Source organism: Pongo abelii, chromosome 12, assembly GCF_028885655.2.
Source record: "Pongo abelii isolate AG06213 chromosome 12, NHGRI_mPonAbe1-v2.0_pri, whole genome shotgun sequence".
Lineage (NCBI taxonomy): Eukaryota > Metazoa > Chordata > Mammalia > Primates > Hominidae > Pongo > Pongo abelii.
Window position 1 is genome coordinate 76,686,807 of NC_071997.2, and position 20,991 is coordinate 76,707,797.

At 41.1% G+C, this 20,991-nt stretch overlaps 1 protein-coding gene across 2 annotated transcripts in view; it reads left to right on the forward strand.

Annotated features, from left to right (window-relative positions):
* Positions 1-6,277: 6,277 nt before the first annotated feature.
* Positions 6,278-20,991, forward strand: part of PNPT1 (polyribonucleotide nucleotidyltransferase 1) — a 58,060-nt gene continuing 43,346 nt past the window's right edge. The window contains exons 1-8 of one of the 2 annotated variants that reach the window (XM_009237290.4): positions 6,278-6,527; positions 12,406-12,466; positions 13,706-13,780; positions 15,122-15,227; positions 16,362-16,411; positions 19,218-19,281; positions 19,374-19,421; positions 20,341-20,454. In XM_009237290.4, coding sequence (XP_009235565.2) covers positions 6,367-6,527; positions 12,406-12,466; positions 13,706-13,780; positions 15,122-15,227; positions 16,362-16,411; positions 19,218-19,281; positions 19,374-19,421; positions 20,341-20,454 — 679 coding nt within the window. In that variant the 5' untranslated portion in view covers positions 6,278-6,366. 2 annotated transcript variants of the gene reach the window in all.

Genomic DNA, 20,991 nt, shown 5'->3' on the forward strand with positions numbered 1-20,991 from the left:
CCAGCTACTCCAGAGGCTGAGGTGGGAGGACCCCTTGAACCCAGGAATTTGAATCCAGCCTGGGCAACATAGTGAGACCCCCCCCTCCCCCAAAAGAAAGAGAGAGAGAAGGAAGGAAGAAAGGGAAGGTGGGAGGGTGGCAGAGAGGAGGGAAAAGAAAGGAGAAAGGTGAGGGAAGGGGAGGGGAGGGGGAGGGGAGGGGGAGGGGAGGGGAGGGGGAAGCTGGTGGGGATGGGAGAGGGAGGGAGGGGGGAGGGGGGAGGGGAGGGGAAAAAAAGAAAAAGAAAGAAAAAGCTGTGGAAACTGATTGCAGCTCAGGGAAGAAACAGAACAAGACTCTCTACCCCTAGGGAAGGGGCAGAAGGAATGCTGGGCTCAGAATGACATCTGGGATGGGGCTATGAACACAGAGAATGCCACCAGCACCCAAGACCCTGAGACATAGTGCCTGCCTGAGACTGAGGGTTAATCAGAACAACAGACAGCACAAGCCCCTGACTTCCCACCTCCAGGCTAACAAGCTGCTAGTGACAACTAACAATGACTTCCTGCGAGGAGAGAGCATGGAGAGGCATCTCTGAGGTGGCAAGGGAAGCAGGAAACAGATTGCACATTCAAGTGAATTCTGAAGAGAATTTTAGGAAAGTACTAGTTACAGAGTGGCAGGTAGATTCCAGGACTAACAAGAGTGCTGCAGCACTGAGGCATTAGCACCCATGGGGAAGTGTTAAGGCCAGAGCAGCAAGGAGGAGAAGCAGCAGAATTGGAGTGAGAGCTGGAAGCGGGCAAGTAGGTCCTGCCCAGTAGCAGCCACAGTGGCAGAGAAATACAGCCACTGCCTCGCCATAATGAATTATGGCTTCCTAATTTTTAGTGTGTCTCTCCTCTTGTATCTCCTGCTGGTACTTCCCATTGGCTAATCCAACCAATAGCCAGAGGGCCAGGGAGTTGGGGTGTTGCAATCCATAATGGGGCACAGAGCAAAGCCAAGGAAGGTAGAGAATGGATGGATGGGAACAAATGGAAAATACTAGCATAATACATTCTCGCGCTCCTCCTGCATCAACACAACGCTGGCTCCAACTTCATAGCCATGCAGCCTCTCCCTCCTCAGGGTTCAAACCAGGCCCTCTTCTCTTTTCTCTCTACTCACTCTCTCTCTAATCTCTACTCCCACAGTGATTACTTTTATATTTACATTAGCCTAGTCCTCTCCACTGCGTCCTGCGCTCAGATCCAACTATCTGCTGACAGCTACACTCTGGTGTCCCAGACATTGCATTTCTGACCCATCTGAGCCTATTAATGGTCTTAATTCTTCTCTCTATATATCCAATTCATCAGCAAGTCTGATCAATTCCACCTGTAAAATATATTCCAAACCTGCCCATCCTTCCTTCTTGTCACCCCTGTCACAACATCAGTCCATGCCATCACATTAGTCCTAATCACAACATTTCTCTCTTGTCCTCCTCTGATCCATTCTAGACCTGGCAGCCAGAGGGGACCAACTTAAAATGTACACTAGATCATGCTACTTCCCTGTTTAAACTTTCCGCTGTTTTCCCAAACCCCATGCTATGCTCTGCCTTCCTCTTCTACTTCGTACCCACCTGCTTACTACTCTCCTGCTTACTACTCTCTAGTGACACTGGCTTTTCCACATCCTCAAAGAAGCCAAATTCTCTCCTGACTCGGGGCACCCCTCCTGCTACAAGTCACTGCTCCCGCCTGGCCCCCATGTTTCAGAAGGTGTCTTCTTCTCATCCTTCAGATTGGCTAAGATATCTCCTCAGGAATGTATTCCCTGGCCACTGTTTTTGAAGTTTGTTCTCTCTCCATCCCATTATTCTCTTTTTACCTAGTTTATTTCCTTCTTAGTATTAACCACATTACAATTTATCTGTTTATGTTTGTGTTTTTGTCAGTCTCTCATTAGAATGCAAGCTCCATAAACCACATTCTAATTTATCTGTTTATATGTTTGATTGTGTTTTTGTCAGTCTCTCGCTAGAATGCAAGCTCCATAAAGCAAGGATTATGCCCTGTGGCTCTCTTGACATCTCTATGGTCTCAAGCCTAGCACAGAGCCTGGCATAAAGTAAGTATTCAATAAATATTAGAGCACCTTATCGTGCTTTCCATGTGCCAGGGACTATCCTTAGTTTCATAAAAATAAGACTGCATTAAGTCTGCATAACAACCCTGGGAGGTAGGTATTTACTATCATTCCCATTTACAAAAGAGGAAACTGAGGCATAGAAAGGGTAAGTATCTTATCAACAGTCACATGTTTAGGAGGCGAAAGAGGTTAAGATGCAAACCCAGGCAGTCTGATGCCGGAGCCAGCACTTTTAACCACTATGCAATACCTATTCCCCCATTCACTTCCACAGATGAATTAATAACTACATAAATACATTAATAAAGTGGAAGGACAGACATAGATTGTATCCATAAGTCTGCCTGGGGAAGGAAAGAGGATAGTACTGAAGACTGAGTTTGTCTGATTGATACATGTGAGGAGCGTGTGCCAAGCACAGAGAATCATACCTGCAAAGCAACAGAGGCAGGAGAACGTGTTGCAAGGGAACAAGCAGTTCAGTTTACTTGGAGTATAAAGTGAAAAGGGGGAGGGAAGGAAATAGGGTAGGAAGAAAAAGTTGATGAGGCCAATAGGAAAGGAAAAGTTTATAGTCCATACAAAGCAGTTTAAATTTTATCCTTAAAGACTTAGGAATCCACTGAAAAAATTTAATCAGGATGGAGACACAATTCTATTTGTGATTGAGAAAGATCCTTCTGGTAGTGGTGTAGTGGGTGTAGTACAGACTTTCTTAAAGTTGAGTAGGCTACATTCTTTCAAGAGAAGAATTTTTTCCTGAACACTTCAGGGTCTGCTGATACTTTTAATTATAATGTTACTATATAACAAAATATAACTTCCATATTGTTAGAGCTTTTAGTCATAAAAGCAATATAAATGTATACCCTGTCTAAACTAAACTACAAACTAAATTAAAATATAGTTAAAGGGCCGGGTTCTGTGGCTCACGCCTGTAATCCCAGCATTTTGTGAGGCCAAGGCAGGCAGATCACCTGAGGTTGGGAGTTGGAGACCAGCCTGGCGAACATGGTGAAACCCCGTCTCTACTAAAAGTACAAAAATTAGCTGGGCGTGGTGGCGCACGTCTGTAGTCCCAGCTACTTGGGAGGCTGAGGTAGGAGAACTGCTTGAACACAGGAGGTGGAGGTTGCAGTCAGCCAAGATTGTGCCACTGCACTCCAGCCTGGGCCACAGAGCAAGACTCCATCTCAAAAAAAAAAAAAGTAGTTAAGCATAATTTAATGCAGTGGTGTTTTACTTAACGTAGTTGCTTATTCAGAACATGCAGTGGTATTAACTGTTTTGATGCAGGTTCATTGGAGTTTGAAGAAAAGGGAAAAGGAGATCTGAGAAGTTGCTGGTGGATTTAAGTTGGATCATTTTTAATGTCCTTCAGCAGTCATAGGTAAATAAATCCCTTTTAAATTATATTTTGGCCGTTGAACTATACTTGACATAACTCTACTTCCAGAATAACATCTCAGACTGAACCTCATGGATTATAGCTTCAGTAGTAACAACTACAAGAATTTAAACTTTTTATATTTTTCTTTCTATGCTAATCTAAAAATGCTTAATGTAAACATATAAACATATTCTGTATCATCTATATCTTCATAACAAAGCTCTGCTACAAGATTTTAGTGCCTACATTTGCTTTTGAGTTTACGATCCAATTACTACTATTTGAATTATATCAGATTTGTGTGAGGAAATGGGGGTGGGGGATTCTTAATAGGTAAATGCTCCTTTCCATCATTTCTGGCTGGGTGAAAGCTAACCGATTCAAGGAGTTCAAGGAGTTCTGAAGAAGAGAAAAATGTTCAGAATACCTGGAAACTGGAGGAAGAATTAAGAAAAGGCTGGATAAGCCTGGGCGCAGTGGCTCATGCCTGTAATCCCAGCACTTTGGGAGGCCGTGGCGGGTGGATTGCCTGAGGTCAGGAGTTCAAGACCAACCTGGCCAACATGACGAAAACCTATCTCTACTAAAAATTCAAAAAATTAGCCAGGCATGGTGGCAGGAGCCTGTAATCCCAGCTATTTGGGAGGGTTGAGGAAGGGGAATCACTTGAACCCAGGAGGCGGAGGTTGCAGTGAGCTGAGATCACACCACTGCACTCTAGCCTGGGCAACAAGAGCAAAACTCTGTCTTAAAAAAAAAGAAAAGGCTGGATGAAAGCTAAATTTACCATTTATTGAGTGTTGACAAAGTGCTAGGTACTATTATATCATCTGACACTTTTAATCCTTACAAAAACCCTATTAGATTCATATTACTATCTGTTTTTGTGGGGAAACTGAGGCTCAGAGAGCTAGAGTCACACAACTGGTAATTAACAGAGACAAGATTGGAACCAGCTGGGACTAACTCCAAGTCTATGCTCTAAACTATTAGGCAATACTGTCTAAATGAAAATGATTACATAGTACTTAAGTATATTACCAAAAAGATGATTTTGTATTCTTACTCTATAAATCAAAAGTCATGTTCAATTGTGGCAAGTAGGTTTTCTGAGACATTTATCTTCATGAGAGATTTCAATAGATTGATTGGTCTTGAAAACTGTGGCAACTCAAGGTAAAGTAAAAGGGAGAAGACGCAAAAACTGCTTTAACACCAAAAATCTGTAAACAAAGTTAATGGTAATCCCTCTATTGGAATGGAAATCCCAAATCAGTAATAATAGCTCATGAAAGCAAGGTGTCAGAAAGCTGCTTTGCCACCACATCATTTGTTTGTTTAGAGCTCATCATTCTTTTTTCTTTTTTAAATCATCACGGATCAACATTTTTAATTCTTTTTTTTTTTTTTTTTTTTTTTTTTAGATGGAGTCTCTCTCGCTCTGGAGTGCAGTGGCGCGATCTCGGCTCTCTGCAACCTCCGCCTCCTGGATTCAAGTGATTCTCATGCCTCAGCCTCCAGAGTAGCTGGGATTACAGGCACGCGCCACCACACCCAGCTAATTTTTGTATTTTTAGTAGAGACGCGGTTTCAGCATGTTGGCCAGGATGCTCTGGGTCTCCTGACCTCGTGATCCACCCGCCTCTGCCTCCCAGCGTACTGGGATTACAGGCATGAGCCACTGCGCCCGGACTTTTTTTTTTGAGACCGAGTTTCACTCTTGTTGCAATGACGCGATCTCGGCTCCCTGCAACCTCCGCCTCCCGGGTTCAAGCGATTCTCCTGCCTCAGCCTCCCGGGTAGCTGGGATTACAGGCATAAACCACCATGCCCGGCCAATTTTGCATTTTTAGTAGAGACGGGGTTTCTCCATGTTGGTCAGGTTGGTCTCGAACTCAGATGATCTGCCCGCCTCGGCCTCCCAAAGTGCTGGGATTACAGGCGTTAGCCACCGCGTCCAGCCAACGTTTTTAATTCTTAAAACTGTGTTTGAATGAGTGTTGGGTTTTTGTTGTTTGGTTTTCTTTGGGGGAAGGCGGTTATCACCTTACACAAAAAATATACATCATAATATGAAAATGCCCATTGGTTCATTCAAGGAAAAACATAAAGAATTTCTAACAGAATGGATTAATGGGGTGGAAGAAATTTATCCACTCTCTAAAAATTTTTCAAATCCCAAAAACTTTTTTTTCATATTACAAAATATTTACTTCAAACAGTAGCTGGCATTTTGCATTTAAGAGTTCGACCAAAAGGGACAGAAATATAAATTGCTAATTATTAGCAATGGAAATGAAAATGAATCAGAAGTGACAATAAAGATTTCTAAAATTACAAGTCGATGAAAAATGAATTTACTGTAAATTGGTTAACACAAAGCTGTAGTAACATATCTGCTATGTGAAATTTATAAAATAAAAACCAGGGCAGAGAAAGGGAGAAGGAGATCTCTTTCCAAGGCCCACCACCCAAATTCTAATTCTTAGTTCACAGAGCCAAATAATAATAATGTGTTGTTCTATGACTTCTAGTATTAAAAGTAAATATAAATTTACTCTGCATATTAAACATTTACATTATTCTAGGACTTCTCCTTTAAATTACAATAGTACACACACAAAAACCTTATTTATCTAATTGCCTTTCGTTGGCACGTAAAGGCAAAGATCGTTTGCAACATAATCGCGTTCTGATAGGTTTGACCCTCTCTAGTCTTCGTAGAAGGTGGCCAAGGTTTCCGGTACCCCGGCGTCCCTCGGGCACCGCGGAAACGAAACTGCATCAGGCTCCGCCCCTGATTGCGGAGTGAGCCAGTCAGGGCACAGCCTGAGTTGACCGCGTGCCGGGTGTCATGGCGGCCTGCAGGTACTGCTGCTCGTGCCTCCGGCTCCGGCCCCTGAGCGATGGTCCTTTCTGTCTGCCAGGGCGGGATCGGGCACTCACCCAGTTGCTGGTGCGAGCACTATGGAGTAGCACAGGGTCTCGAGCTGTGGCCGTGGACTTAGGCAACAGGTAAGGAGTGACGTGCGTTCACTGTATTGTCATAAGGCGTCTTGTCCAGCCAGCTTGAGCGTATTCATCTCCCAGGGTAGAAACCCAGTATCCCAGGTCTATTTAATTTCTCCTTACCCTAAATCTAAATTCCAAATTTCCCTTTCCGGGTTTGGAATGTGTCTCCTCGGACCCTCCTTCTTCCCGCGCTATGTCGTGCTCCCTGTTGGTGTGTGCCGGACTTCTTTGCACCATCCGACTCTGTCCGTCCACCTGACTTCCGATCTCTTTACTTTCCGGGACCATTGGGCTCTTAAGTGGGAAACATTCCACCTAGGGATAACGAGTTGACGTGGGTGAGACGAGGCCCCCCGGGATGCTGGCCTGGACCCTGGAAGCTGGGGCTCTGATGCCCCTCGAGCTGGGACACAGACCTCAGCAGAGGCTCCGGGTGGCTAGTGCACCACGGGTCCCCCCCGTCCCACTCCTCGGGCTCCTTCAGCCTCCTCTTCACCAGGAGCCTGCCTTGTAGAAGTTGAACACCAGGTCCAGCTCACAGACATTGTGGAAATATTCGTTTAAGACCTGGGAGAGGAAGGCAGAGATGGTAAGAGATGGGCAGGGAGAGAGCCACACACGTACAGAGATAGGAACAAGGTCATCAGAAAGAGACCAAGAGGGAGGCAGGGGAGAGAGACAGACAGTGACAGGGAGAGAGGCAAGGGGACACAGAGAAACAAAAGTAAAGATCGATGCAAAGAGATGGCAAAAGGTCAGGCGCTCACACCTGTAATCCCAGCACTTTGGGAGGCTAAGGCAGAAGGATGACTTGAAATTAGGAGTACAAGATATTATGTCATCCAATCTAACTGATTGCCTAAAGTGTGGCCACTATGACCCTGGGTTAGGAGGAAAAGGAAAAGTCAGCGTTTTGAACGCCAGTTATATGATCCTCGCAATCTTTTTAAACCTGTCGTAAAGGTACTATTACCCTCATTTTATAGTTAAGACTACAGAGGCTCAAAAAAGGTAAGATAACTTTCTAAGAGTCAATAAAAAAGTTAGTATTATGGGACTAGGTGGTTTTTGAATTTCTGTTTCTTGCTTACAAAGCCCATACTTTTTTTTTAAGGGACCGTTTTAAAAAAAAAAAAAAGTATGCTTTAATCGTTTTTGGAATAAATGGAATTGCTAATGCAAACTTCATATATCTAAATTTTTTATGTGTACTTTGAAAAAATTTGGACCCCAGTTCATACAAAAAGCAAAAAAATCATTTTGAATCCAGGTCTCCCACTCTAACTTTGATAAGTAATTGACATTGAACAGGTTAATTGACCATTTTCTTGTGCAAAGTGTGGAGACTGGATTCCATCAAGGGTCTGGAAACTTTTTCTATAAAGGACCAGATAATATATATATTAGGCTTTTTGGGGTACACACTGTGTGTATGTGTTTACAAACCCTTTAGAAATATTTTTAAAAACGGCCGAGCACAGTGGCTCACACCTGTAATCCAAGCACTTTGGGAGGCTGAGGTGGGTGGATCTCCTGAGGTCAGGAGTTCGAGGCTAGCCTGGCTAACATGGTGAAACCCCGTCTTTACTAAAAATACAAAATTAGCTGAGCGTGGTGGCAGGCACCTGTAATTGCATTTACTTGGGAGGCTGAGGCAGGAGAATCGGTTGAACCCAGGAGGCAGAGGTTGCAGTGGCTGAGATCGTGCCATTGCACTCCAGCCTGGGTGACAAGAGTGAAACTCTTGTCTCAAAAATATATATATATAAAAAAAAAATTTTAATTGAAGAGTAATACAGAAATAGGCCACGAGCCGTAGTTTGGTCGCCCCTAGACTAGATTATCTCTAAGGCTCATTCCACTCCCAGCATTCATTAATTCTGATTTTTGAGGAAAGAGGACATCTCTTCCATTCTTCAAGGACTACACATGCTTCGAAGAAATGCCCAGAACATTTCATTCAACAGACACGTACTGTGAGATAGGCACTAGATACTGAAAACAAGATGCAGCTGCTGCCCTCCATATTTTCCATAAATAATCTACTTTGACTCTTTCATTTATTAATCAACTTGTTCCTCTTTTGTAGGTAGTTCTTTTTAAACTCGTGTCATGTATTGAAATAACTAGACTCATAAAATATCATACCTGCTGGATAAATTCTTTCATTTTTGTCTTGTTTGCCATTGGCAACATTTATTGAGTGACTACTATGTACCAGGCACATTATATTTGTTATCATATGTATTCTTTACTGCATTCTGGAAGATTATATAATTATTGTAGGTGTTTTTCGGATAGTATATTTAATGCTCACAGTAACCTTGGAGGCAGGTGTTTAATTTTCGTTTCAGCAAGCTTTTATTGAGCATCTACTATGCATCAAATCACTGAGGATATTCAACAGAATATGCCACAGTGGGCAAAATGCTAAGGCAGTAGCCCCATTAGTAGAGTAGAACTGTAGCTTTCACAGTTTTTCTTCCCTGTGTTTTGGGCCCACTTCCGTCTAGTTAAAGATCCTCCACTCCCCTTCACAGAGATCACTTAGGTATTCAGAATTTACGTTGGTAGACAGAATGCCAGTTCCTGGTAGGTTTTGAGAAGCACTGGTGGCATGTTACTCAGGGTTAAACAAAATTTCAAGATGTCAAATTTACATTTGCCACATGAAACCATTACTTAATACTGATTTCAGCTATACGTTGTTGTAGGTCTGTGATACTACACAGTGTGACTGGTTTTGAGTATCTCATTCCTTCCATCTACTCCACGTATTAATCCAGCATCAGCCTCCTCTCTGTACCTCATTCCCATCAGTCAGAGGAGACCCATTTTATTGTAGGCTTTCATCATTATAACATCTGTGTTGAATAAATAGAAACCCAACTAGAATTTCTCAAATATTCCCTGAGTTTTTAAAAAAACTAATATTTCAGAGTCAAGAATTTGATACTACAAAATCATTGTATTTATTAACATATATTAAATGTACATACTTTGTTCTGACTTTCAAACTTAACAACATGAGTCTAACTGAATAGATAAATATGCTTTTCATTAACTCAGACTTCTGGCAAAGGTATTTAATAGGTGAAAATATTAAGGGTTGTTCCTTCATCTCTTTGGTATGTGAAGGACAGAATAATCTTACTTGGGGTAGGGCATTGGGCCTCTCTACATGCTTGTGTTTGGTTTGTGCATTTTCAGCACCAGACTATGATAGAATGTTGCCGAAGCTGAGTTCACGTGACAGAACATCTTCCTCTGTATCTTCAGGGGTCACTGACTTGGTTTCATCTCAAAACACCTTTTGATTAATCTTGAGCTCTTTGACAAGTTTTGCTGGTCTGTTTCAAGACCTCATTAACCTCTTTTTGCATTCTCTGCTGAAACTGGGGAATAAGGCTAATAGTGCTGCCTATTTCATGTATGTAAGACACCTTTATTAAGATATAATTCACATACCATACAGTTCATTTAAAGTGTACAACTCATCTGGGAGCAGTGGCTTATGTTTGTAATCCTAGCACTTTGGGAGGCCAGGGCAGGAGGATTGCTTGAGTCCAGGAGTTTGAGACCAGCCTGGGTAACATAGTGAGACCTCATCTCTACAAAAAATTTAAAAATTAGCCCAGCGTGGTGGTGCATACCTGTATTTCGAGCTACTCAGGAGGCTGAGATGGGAGGATCACTTGAGCCTGGGAGGTCAAGGCTGCGGTGAGCTGAGACGGCACCACTGCACTCCAGCCTGGGCAACAGAGCAAGACCGTATCTCAAAATAAGTAAATACAGATAAATAAAGTGTACAATTCAATGGATATTAGTATATTCAAAGTTTTGCAGCCATTACCACCATCAATTTTAGAACACTTCTATCACCCTAAAAAGAAATTCATTAGCAGTAGTCACTTAGCGTTTCTCCCCAGCCCCAGGCAACCACTAATCTACTTTCCATCTCTGGATTTGCTTATTATGAACATTTCTTACATGGAAACATAGTCTTTGGTGACTGCCTTCTTTCACTTAACATAATGTTGTCAGTGTTTATCCATGTTGTAACATGTATTAGTACTTTCTTCCTTTTTATCGCTGAATAATAGTTGTATGGATTATACCACATTTAGCTTATCCATTCATCAGTTGATGGACATTTGGGTTGTTTCCATTGGGAACTATTATGAATAATGCTACAAAGAACATTCATAACAGGTGTCAAGTGGTATTCATTGTGATTTTGATTTGTATTTCCCTGATAGTTAATGATATTGAGCATATTTTTATGTACTTACTAGCCATTTGTCTTTTTTGGACACATGTCTGTTCAAGTCCTTTGCCAAGTTTTAAAATTCAGTTGTCTTTATTGTTGAATTGTGAGCATTCTTTAAATATTCTAGATATTAAAACACAAGTCCCTTATCAGATACATGGTTTGCAAATATTTTTCTCTTAATCTATGGCGTTTCTTTTACTTTCTTAATTAAAGTTTTAAATTTAGATGAAATCAGCTTAACCTATTTTTTTCTTTTGTCATTTATGCTTTTGATGTCATATTTAAGACTTTGTGTGGCCCAAGTCTCTGAAGATTTACTCCTGTGTTTTGTTTCTAAGACTTTTATCGTTTTAGCTCTTACGTTTGGGTCTAGGATCCATTTTGAGTTAATTTATGAAGACTCATTCTTTTTTGCATCCGGTTGTCCACTATTGCCTCAAAAGACTACTCTTTCCTCATTGAATTGAAGATTATTCTTTCCCTTCTGTTGGACATGAAGGTCCTTATAGGCAATATTTAGAAGTTTATATTTTGTCCTAAAAGCATTGGGAGAAATTCTAAAGTTTTTGTTGTTGTTGTTGTTGTTGTTGTTTTTGTTACAGAGTCTCACTCTGTAACCCAGGCTGGAGTGCGTTGGCACAATCTCGGCTCACTGTAACCTCCCCCTCCTGGGTTCAAGCAGTTCTCTTGCCTCGGCCTCCGTGGTCGCTGGGATTATAGACACGCACCACCATGCCCAGCTAATTTTGATATTTTTAGTAGAGATGGGATTTCACCATGTTGGCCAGGCTGGTCTTGAACTCCTGACCTCAGGTGATCAGGCCTGCCTCAGCGTTTCAAAGTCCTGGGATTACAGGTGGGAGATAACACGCCTGGCTAAAGGATTTTTAAGTAGGGAAACAATCCTGTTTGTATGTTAAAATATTACTGTAGTCAACAAGGTGAGAGATGATAAGAGACTTTACTAAAATGGTAAATGGAGCCAGGCACAGTGGCTCACACCTGTAATCCCAGCACTTTGGGAGGCCAAGGCGGGAGAATTGCTTGAGGCCAGGAGTTCAAGACCAGCCTAAACAATATAGTAAGATCTCATCCATACAAAAACTAAAATTAGCCAAGTGTAATGGTGTGCACCTGTAGTCCCAGCTACTCAGGAAGCTGAGTTGGAGGATCGCTTGAGCCCAGGTGTTAAGGTTACAGTGAGCTGTAATTGTGCCACTGCACTCTAGCCTGGGCATCAGAGCAAGACTCTGTCTCAAAAAAAAAAAAAGAAAAGAAAAAGAAGATACAAGGCACAATGACCACCCCCCCACAAAAAAATGGATGGTACATGGGTATTAACATTTAGGGAAGCAGTTAACTTCTGAACCTCCAAAAGACTTTCCTGTTCACATCAATCCTGTGCCTTAGTTTCTGTATTCTTCTTTAAGCCACTCTTAAATTCCACTTTTACTTTTGATAATGATCATGGATTCTGCTCCTTTTTGTTGGTGGAGTGGGTGGGTGGGGGGTTAGAATCTTCCCTTAGAATCTTTTATTATTTTATACTAAGCAAGAATTGTACAGATGACCTAAGTCTTCTTGTATTGCATTTTTATTTTTAAACAGGAAATTAGAAATATCTTCTGGAAAGCTGGCCAGATTTGCAGATGGCTCTGCTGTAGTACAGGTAAAAAGTCCAGATTTTTAAAATTCATCTTAAAAATGGTTACGGAGACTCATACTAAATATGTAACTACAACATCGTGTAACTACTTAGAATTTTGGTACTGGAAATTAATTCAGATACTATTAAGATAATTTCTATTGTAAGAATCATTCCAAACAACCAGAGTCCAGAGAGCTGCATGTATTAAGTGACCTATTTTTTGTTTGTTTGTTTTTTTGAGATGGACTGTTGCTCCGTCTCCAGGCTGGAGTGCAGTGGTGCGATTTTGGCTCACTGCAACCTCTGCCTCCCGGGTTCAAGCGATTTTTTTTGCCTCAGCCTCCCGTGTACAGCTGGGACTACAGGCGTGCAGCTGGGACTACACGCGTGTACCACCACAGCCAGCTATTTTTTGTATTTTTAGTAGAGACAGTGTTTCACCATGTTGGCCAGGATGGTCTTGATCTCTTTTTTTTTTTTTTTTTTTTTTTGAGATGGAGTCTCGCTCTGTTGCCCAGGCTGGAGTGCAGTGGCATGATCTCGGCTCACTGCAACCTCCGCCTCCCGGGTTCACGCCATTCTCCTGCCTCAGACTCCCGAGTAGCTGGGACCACAGGCACCTGCCACCACGCCCAGCTAATTTTTTGTATTTTTACTAGAGTCAAGATTTCACTGTGCTAGCCAGGATGGTCTTGATCTCCTGACCTCGTGATCCGCCTGCCTCAGCCTCCCAAAGTGCTGGGATTACAGGCGTGAGCCACGGCACCTGGCCTGGTCTCAATCTCTTGACCTCGTGATCCACCTGCCTTGCCCTCCCAAAGTGCTGGAATTACAATTGTGAGTGACTGCGCCCAGCCATATTAAGCGACCTTTAACATCCTTTCCAAACTTGGGCTTCTGTTTCATGCGTTAATAAATTCTGTTGTGCTTTTCTAGAGAAAGTGATTTTGGTATTTTCTTCTATAGTAATAATTGGGGAATTTTTCCTTATGTATAGCCACATAAGAAGTAGAGAATACTATTCAATTCATTGGATATGACTAAATTACCAGTTAATCTTTCCTTATTTTGATTGAATAGCTTTTGAAAAGCTCAGAGATCAAGATTGGACTACTTGTGAATAATTTTTATTTCATAATCATGTCATAGAATTAGATATCTTTTCTTGAGTTTAATTGGAGTAAGGATTTATTCAGTTGCTACTTAGATGATAATATCTGCTTTCAAAGGAACTTACCAGTGTTGTTCTTTATGTTTAAGTCAGGTGACACTGCAGTAATGGTCACAGCAGTCAGTAAAACAAAACCTTCGCCTTCCCAGTTTATGCCTTTGGTGGTAAGTATTTGCTGATTTATCTAAACTGTAATATGGTCTAAGTAAGTGTAGAACATATAATATTTTTGGCCAGTGTCTAGTGAGTGGAAAATACAAACTTGCAGGACAAAGAATTTTTTGTAGTTTTTTGATACTGATTGATTAAAAGAGTATAAACTGCTTCATAAGCAAATGCTAGGATTAAGCATACTTTAGAATTTGGAACGTCCAAGTGCATAAGTTGACAAGAAGATTGGAAGTGCATGAGTACTTTGACATTGAATAAGCAATGAATTCATTGCCCTCATAGTTTCCCTTCAGTATGACTCTGCAAGTACAGTCAGCCCTCCATGTCCTTGGGTTCTGCATCCATGGATTCAACCAACCAGGGATCGAAAATATTGGGGAAAAAATTGCATCTGTACTGAATATGTACAGACTTTTTTTCTTGTCATTCCCTACGCAATATGGTATAAAAACTATTTACGTAGCATTTACATCTTATTAAGGATTATATGTAATCTAGAGATGATTTAAAGTATATGAGAGGTTATACATAGGTTATAAACAAATACTATGGTGTTTTACATCAAGGATTTGAGCATCCATGGATTTTGATATCTACAAGAGGTCCTAGAACCAATCCCCCAGGGATACCAAGAGACAACTGTATATGTTTAGTAATGAGCTCATTAGAATTTTATAGCTCCCTTCTATTATGAAAATGGGGGTACAATTATATTTAACAGAGTTGATACCAAAAAAAGCAATGTTTGACTTGATCAGAATGAGCATCTGTGGCAAATAGTGAGTCTTCCACTCTTGCTGTTGAGTAGAAGACTTTTTTTTTTTTTTTTTTTTTAAGAGACAGGGTCTTGCTCTGTCACCCAGGCTAGAGTTGTTCAGTGGTGTGATCGTAGTTCACTGCAGCCTCAAACTCCTGGGCTCAAGCAATCCTCCTCCTTCAGCCTTCTGAGTAGCTAGGACTGTGGGCGCAGGCCATTGTGCCCAACTAATTTTTTTTTTATTGGGGGTAGAGACAAGGTCTTTCTATGTTACCCAGGCAGTTCTAAAACCCCTGGCCTCAAGTGATCCTCCTGCTTTGGCCTCCCAAAGTGCTGGGATTACAGGCATGAGCCACTGCACCTGAACGTTTTTTAAAATCACTTTGCAGAAACATTTGTATCAACTTTCCTCTCCCCAAAAGATACAAGATGCTAAGTAAATAACATTTTCTACTTTGAGTCTAGACTGTGTTGTTAGCAACCTCGGGAGAATTAGCATTCATATAGTAGTTCTTACAGTATAGTTTGTTTCTGCAAAAAGAATTATATGAACTTTTTTTTTTAATTGCTGCTTCAGGTTGACTACAGACAAAAAGCTGCTGCAGCAGGTAGAATTCCCACAAACTATCTGAGAAGAGAGATTGGTACTTCTGATAAAGAAATTCTTACAAGTCGAATAATAGGTAAGATATTAACATAGAGGCATTCATCTTCTCTGATATGCCTATGTTAGCATCTCTTCTCTTGCATCTGTGTTCTACAATATGCCTTAAGTTTTCCTTCATAGCATTAACACCACCTAAGATTATTCACTCTTTCTCTTCCCTCACTCAAATGTGGGCACTATGAGAGAGAAAAGCTTTTGTTTCTTCACTGTTGAATCCCTTGTACCTGTTATAGTGCTTAGCACAGAATAGGCATTCAATTAATATTTGTTGACTAAATGAGTAAATCTCTATTCAGCATATGAATTTTTTGGCCCTTGCCTCTACTCTGTTGAATCTATTCCTAGTACATTTTTTCATGTTCAGAATAGTAATTCCTAAACATTATATTCATCAGCTACTGAAATATGTCCATAATCTTTCCAATCTTTAACATCCCTACATATTGTGGGATCATATGTAATTTATAGCTCTTCTACCCAGAAATTGCTTTTTTTTGAGACGGAGTCTTGCTCTGTCACCCAGGCTGGAGTGCAATGGCGCGATCTCAGCTCACTGCAACCTCTACCTCCCAGGTTTGAGTGATTCTCCTGCCTCAGCCTCCTGAGTAGCTGGGATTATAGGCGCCCACCACCATGCCTGGCTGATTTTTGTATTTTTAGTCAAGATGGGGTTTCTCCATGTTGGTCAGGCTGGTCTTGAACTCCTGACCTCATGATCCGCCTGCCTCAGCCTCCCAAGTGCTGGGATTGCAGGCGTGAGTCACTGCACTCGGCCAGAAATTGCTGTTTTATGTATATTTATATACAGTCTTCAGACACAAAGTAGCAAGGAAGCATTTTCTTTTGGTCTGCTATTGATCTTAAGTCTCTTTGCTCTGCTTATATATGTAACTGTTGCCTGTGGAACCAGAATGAAAAATTGCTCCCCAATCTTTATTGTTAATGTGCTCCTTCTGTGTTTGTTTTTTGTTGTTAGGGCATGGTATGTAATAATGGAAGCACTGACATTTATCTGTGTCCCTCTTAGTAAATCAGTCCAAGGGGATTTTTCTTGAAAACATATTGAATGGCTATCTGTATTAGTTCAAAAGTTTTGAACTGTAAAGCAACTCTGTCAGTACGGTTTAATGTCTTTTTTTTCTTTTGGCAGATCGTTCAATTAGACCGCTCTTTCCAGCTGGCTACTTCTATGATACACAGGTAGATTCTGCTTTAGGTTTTTTAGTTGCCACATCAATCAAAAATTACTTATTGAATCTCTGTAATATTTCCTAGACTAAACATTATAAAGAACATAAGAATTTTTTATGATGCTGTTATATTTTACATTAAGTTTTTGAAAAAAGATAGTACTTTTTTTTTTTTTTTGAGATGGAGTCTCACTGTATCGCCCAGGCTGGAGTGCAATGGCACGATCTCAGCTCACTGCAACCTCCACCTCCCAGGTTCAAGTGATTCTCCTGCCTCAGCCTCCTGAGTAGCTGGGATTACAGGCGCGCACCACCATGCCCAGCTAATTTTTGTATTTTTAATAGAGACCGGTTTTCACCATGTTGGTCAGGCTGGTCTTGAACTCCTGACCTCGTGATCCACCCACCTCGGCCTCCCAAAGTACTAGGATTACAGGCGTGAGCCACTGTGCCTGGCCAAAAGATATTACTTTTAGAAAGCTAACATTTATTTAGTGTCTGTTTGAGTTGACACCTGAATTTGAGTAGGAGTTAGCCAACCAAAGTGTGTCAGGGAAGCATTGAAAGCCCAGAGGCAGGAAAGAAATTAGTGAGTTTAAAAAGAAGATCAACGTGACTAGAGTGAGTGGAGACCAGATCAGGCTGGGAATAGGACAACCAACATAACTAATTTTTATTACCTAATTTTATTGCTGGATCCTCTGAACCTCTACTTTATTATATGTTAATACTTTCTGAATAATATTTTCTTTCAGGATAATGACACATATACTTAAGTAACCATTTCATTCATTTGAAATAAATAAATACACCTTGTAAATATGCCTTTGCAAGAATATCACAGCCTCAGCCTCAGGAAGTTTTCTTGTGTGTTTTTTTGTTTTGTTTTGTTTTGTTTTGAGTCAGGACCTCTGTTGCCCAGGCTGGAGTACAGTTGGCATGATTATGGCTCACTGCAGCCTCAAACTCCTGAGCCCAAGTGATCCTCCCAACTTAGCCTCCTACGTAGCTGGGACTACAGGCACAAACCACCATACCCATCTAAGTTTTTTTGTTTTTTGTAGAGAGGGGGTTTCACTGTGTAAGCCAGGCTGGTCTCGAACTCCTGCTCTAAAGCAACCTTCCTGCCTCAGCCTCCCAAACTGCTGGTATTACAGGCATGAGCCACCACACCTGGTCACGGAAGTTTTTTTCATAAGTGCATGACATGGGCACATTATTGCAGTATAAAGTTTGTTTCATCTATGCTTATAAACAGAAATTTTTTTTTTTTTTGAGACGGAGTCTCCCTCTGTCACCCAGGCTGGAGTGCAATGGCACGATCTCGGCTCACTGCAATCTCTGCCTCCCAGGTTCAAACCATTCTCCCTGCCTCAGCCTCCTGAGTAGCTGGGATTACAGGTGCCTGCCACCACACCCAGCTAATTTTTTCTATTTTTAATAGAAATGGGGTTTTGCCATGTTGGCCAGACTGGTCTTGAACTCCTGACCTCAAGTGATCCCCTGCCTCGGCCTCTCAAAGTGCTGGTATTATAGGCCTGAGCCACTGCACCTGGCCAACAGAAATTTTTTGTTTGTTTGTTTGTTTGTTTTTTGAGATGGAGTCTTGCTCTGTCGACCAGGCTGGAGTGCAGTGGCGTGATCTCGGCTCACTGCGAGCTCTGCCTCCCAGGTTCACACCGTTCTCCTGCCTCAGCCTCCTGAGTAGCTGGGACTACAGGCGCCTGCCAACATGCCTGGCTAATTTTTTGCATTTTTTTAGTAGAGACGGGGTTTCACCGTGTTAGGCAGGATGGTCTCGATCTCCTGACCTCGTGATCTGCCCTCCTCAGCCTCCCAACATGCTGGGATTACAGGCGTGAGCCACTGCGCCCAGCCTTTTTTTTTTTTGAAATGGAGTTTCGCTCTTTTTGCCCAGGCTGGAATCCAATAGTGCGATCTTAGCTCACTGAAACCTCTGCCTCCGGGTTCAAGTGGTTCTCCTGCCTCAGCCTGCCCAGTAGCTGGGATTATAGGCGTACGCTACCAGGCGTGGCTAATTTTTGTATTTTTAGTAGAGACGGGGTTTTGCCATGTTGGCCAGGCTGGTCTTGAACTCCCGACCTCAAGTGATCCGCCTGCCTTGGCCTCCCAAAATGTTGGGATTACAGGCATGAGCCACCATGCCTGGCCTAGAAAATATTTTTATATGATAGAAATAGCTAACATTTACTGAATAGTTGCAACATGCGAGGACTGCGATAAGTGCTTTACCTACAGTATTTATCTAATTCTCATAGGAACTCTTTGGGAAGATGCCATTATTTTTCCCATTTATTTATTTATTTAGAGACAGATTCTCTCTCTGGCACCCAGGCTGGAGTGCAATGGCGCGATCTCAGCTCACTGCAACCTCTGCCTCCTGGGTTCAAGAGATTCTCCTGCCTCAGCCTCCTGATTAGCTGGGACTACAGGCACCGGCCACTACACCCGGCTAATTTTTGTCGTTTTAGTAGCGACAGAGTTTCACCATGTTGATCAGACTAGCCTCAAACTCCTGACCTCAGGTGATCCGCCCTCCTCAGCCTCCCAAAGTGCTGAGATTACAGGCATGAGTCACCACGCCTGGCCTGTTTTTCCTTTTTAAAGATGAGGAAGCTTTTGTGGTTTAATTTAAGTAATTTATCCAATGTCAAGCATTTAGTTAAATGATAGCCAAAATTAAGAGGTTTGGCTACAAAGCCCCTGCTTTTAGCCATATAGTGCTCTTGTATTTTAGGCCAGGAGGTTAACCTAAATGATAACCCTTCCAAATCAAATTTTTTCCCTTTTACCAGGTTCTGTGTAATCTGTTAGCAGTAGATGGTGTTAATGAGCCTGATGTCCTAGCAATTAATGGCGGTAAGTATAAAAGTAGAGATTAAATTATCAGTGTTGATTTTTTTAAAGCAATGAAATTTTAATTTCGGCCCTTATTTTTCTCCTTTTTTAAGCTTCCGTAGCCCTCTCATTATCAGATATTCCTTGGAATGGACCTGTTGGTAAGTTAGGATTTAAAAGTAAGAAATCATATGTGTATTTTTTTCAGTAAGTAGTAGTGACCATGTTACAGCAATGGCATATGGCTCTGATGTATTACCTCTTCATGAATTGAAGTAGATGACGTTCTAAGTCTCCTTTCAGGTCTTTCAGACATTTTCATCCTTGTCTTGGGTTCTGTTTCTAATAGCATATGTTACGGTGTTACAGATTTTATGCCCCTAGATATTTTGACTTCATAATTGTCTCTTTCTGTTAGAGGACTTCTTTTTTTTTTTTTTTTTTTTTTTTTTAACTGGGAAATTGATATATCAGAGTATGTACTCCTTCAGGATGAAATTAATGTAACTTATGGCTGTTACAAGTTCGTAATCATGCAATATAAAAATGACTCATTGAGTAAATATCATGTGTCCTAGGCAGAGCAGGCCCTAGCAATACAACGATGAAAGATGCAGTTCTTGCTTTCAGCATAAAGGAGACATATAATTATTTATAATCAGTGTTATTATAAAGACATAGTCAAAGTGCTAAGAATATGATAGAGAAGAGCAGGTTTGATTTTGTGTGGTCAGGTTGTCAAGGAGTGCTCCCCAGAGCAGTCATTTGTGTAAGCTGAACCTTAGTAGGATCTGGTGTTAAGCATTTGCCTTAGAGAGAATACTGGCTAGACCAGAGGACAAACATGAGCATAATCCCAGAGGTGTGGAAGAAGTGGTATATTTGAGCAGTTCAGAGTGGTCCAGTGAGGCCAGAAGGTAGGGTGGGGTAGGATGTTCTGTGGGTCTCAAATACCGTGGTAGAAACATGGATTTTATTCTGTGGTCACAATCAAAGATAGGGTTGAAGCCATGACTGGAATAATGTCTTGAAAACTGGGAATTTCCATTAAACAGTTGCCAATATTCTAATACATTTTAGGGGCAGTACGAATAGGAATAATTGATGGAGAATGTGTTGTTAACCCAACAAGAAAAGAAATGTCTTCTAGTACTTTAAATTTAGTGGTTGCTGGAGCACCTAAAAGTCAGATTGGTAAGTTGTTTTAAATACCACATTTGTTCTGGATTTTACTTACAAGTTCTGGCTTCTTAAACTGAATTTAAACTCTGTGTGTATGTTTTGTTGGTAGCCATAAAAATTTTTGTTATGTTTTATCTCTGTCCTATTTCTGTAGTGCTCTTGCTTCATATCAAATGATACCTAAAATTATAGAATTTTATTCAATTTTATTTAAAATATACAAAAATATTTACCAAGATCATTTCAGTAATTATGTTTAGACTAATTTTTAGTCTAAAAATAATTTCAGTAATTATGTTTAGACTAATAAGTTATTAGTCTAAATAACTTAGTTTAAAAATAGAAGTTCTAAGTCTGGTAGTAACCATTTTATTAGTTTAAATATTATAACTTAGCTATTTCATTCTAAGTCTGCTTGGTATCCTCTTGAGAAATGACCCGTTTCTACTAGGTGGAAAACTGGTAATAAAATAGAAGAAATGCATTGACCATGGGCCATTTTCACTTACTCCTTTGACAGAAATGTCATACTTACATGAACGAAAATCA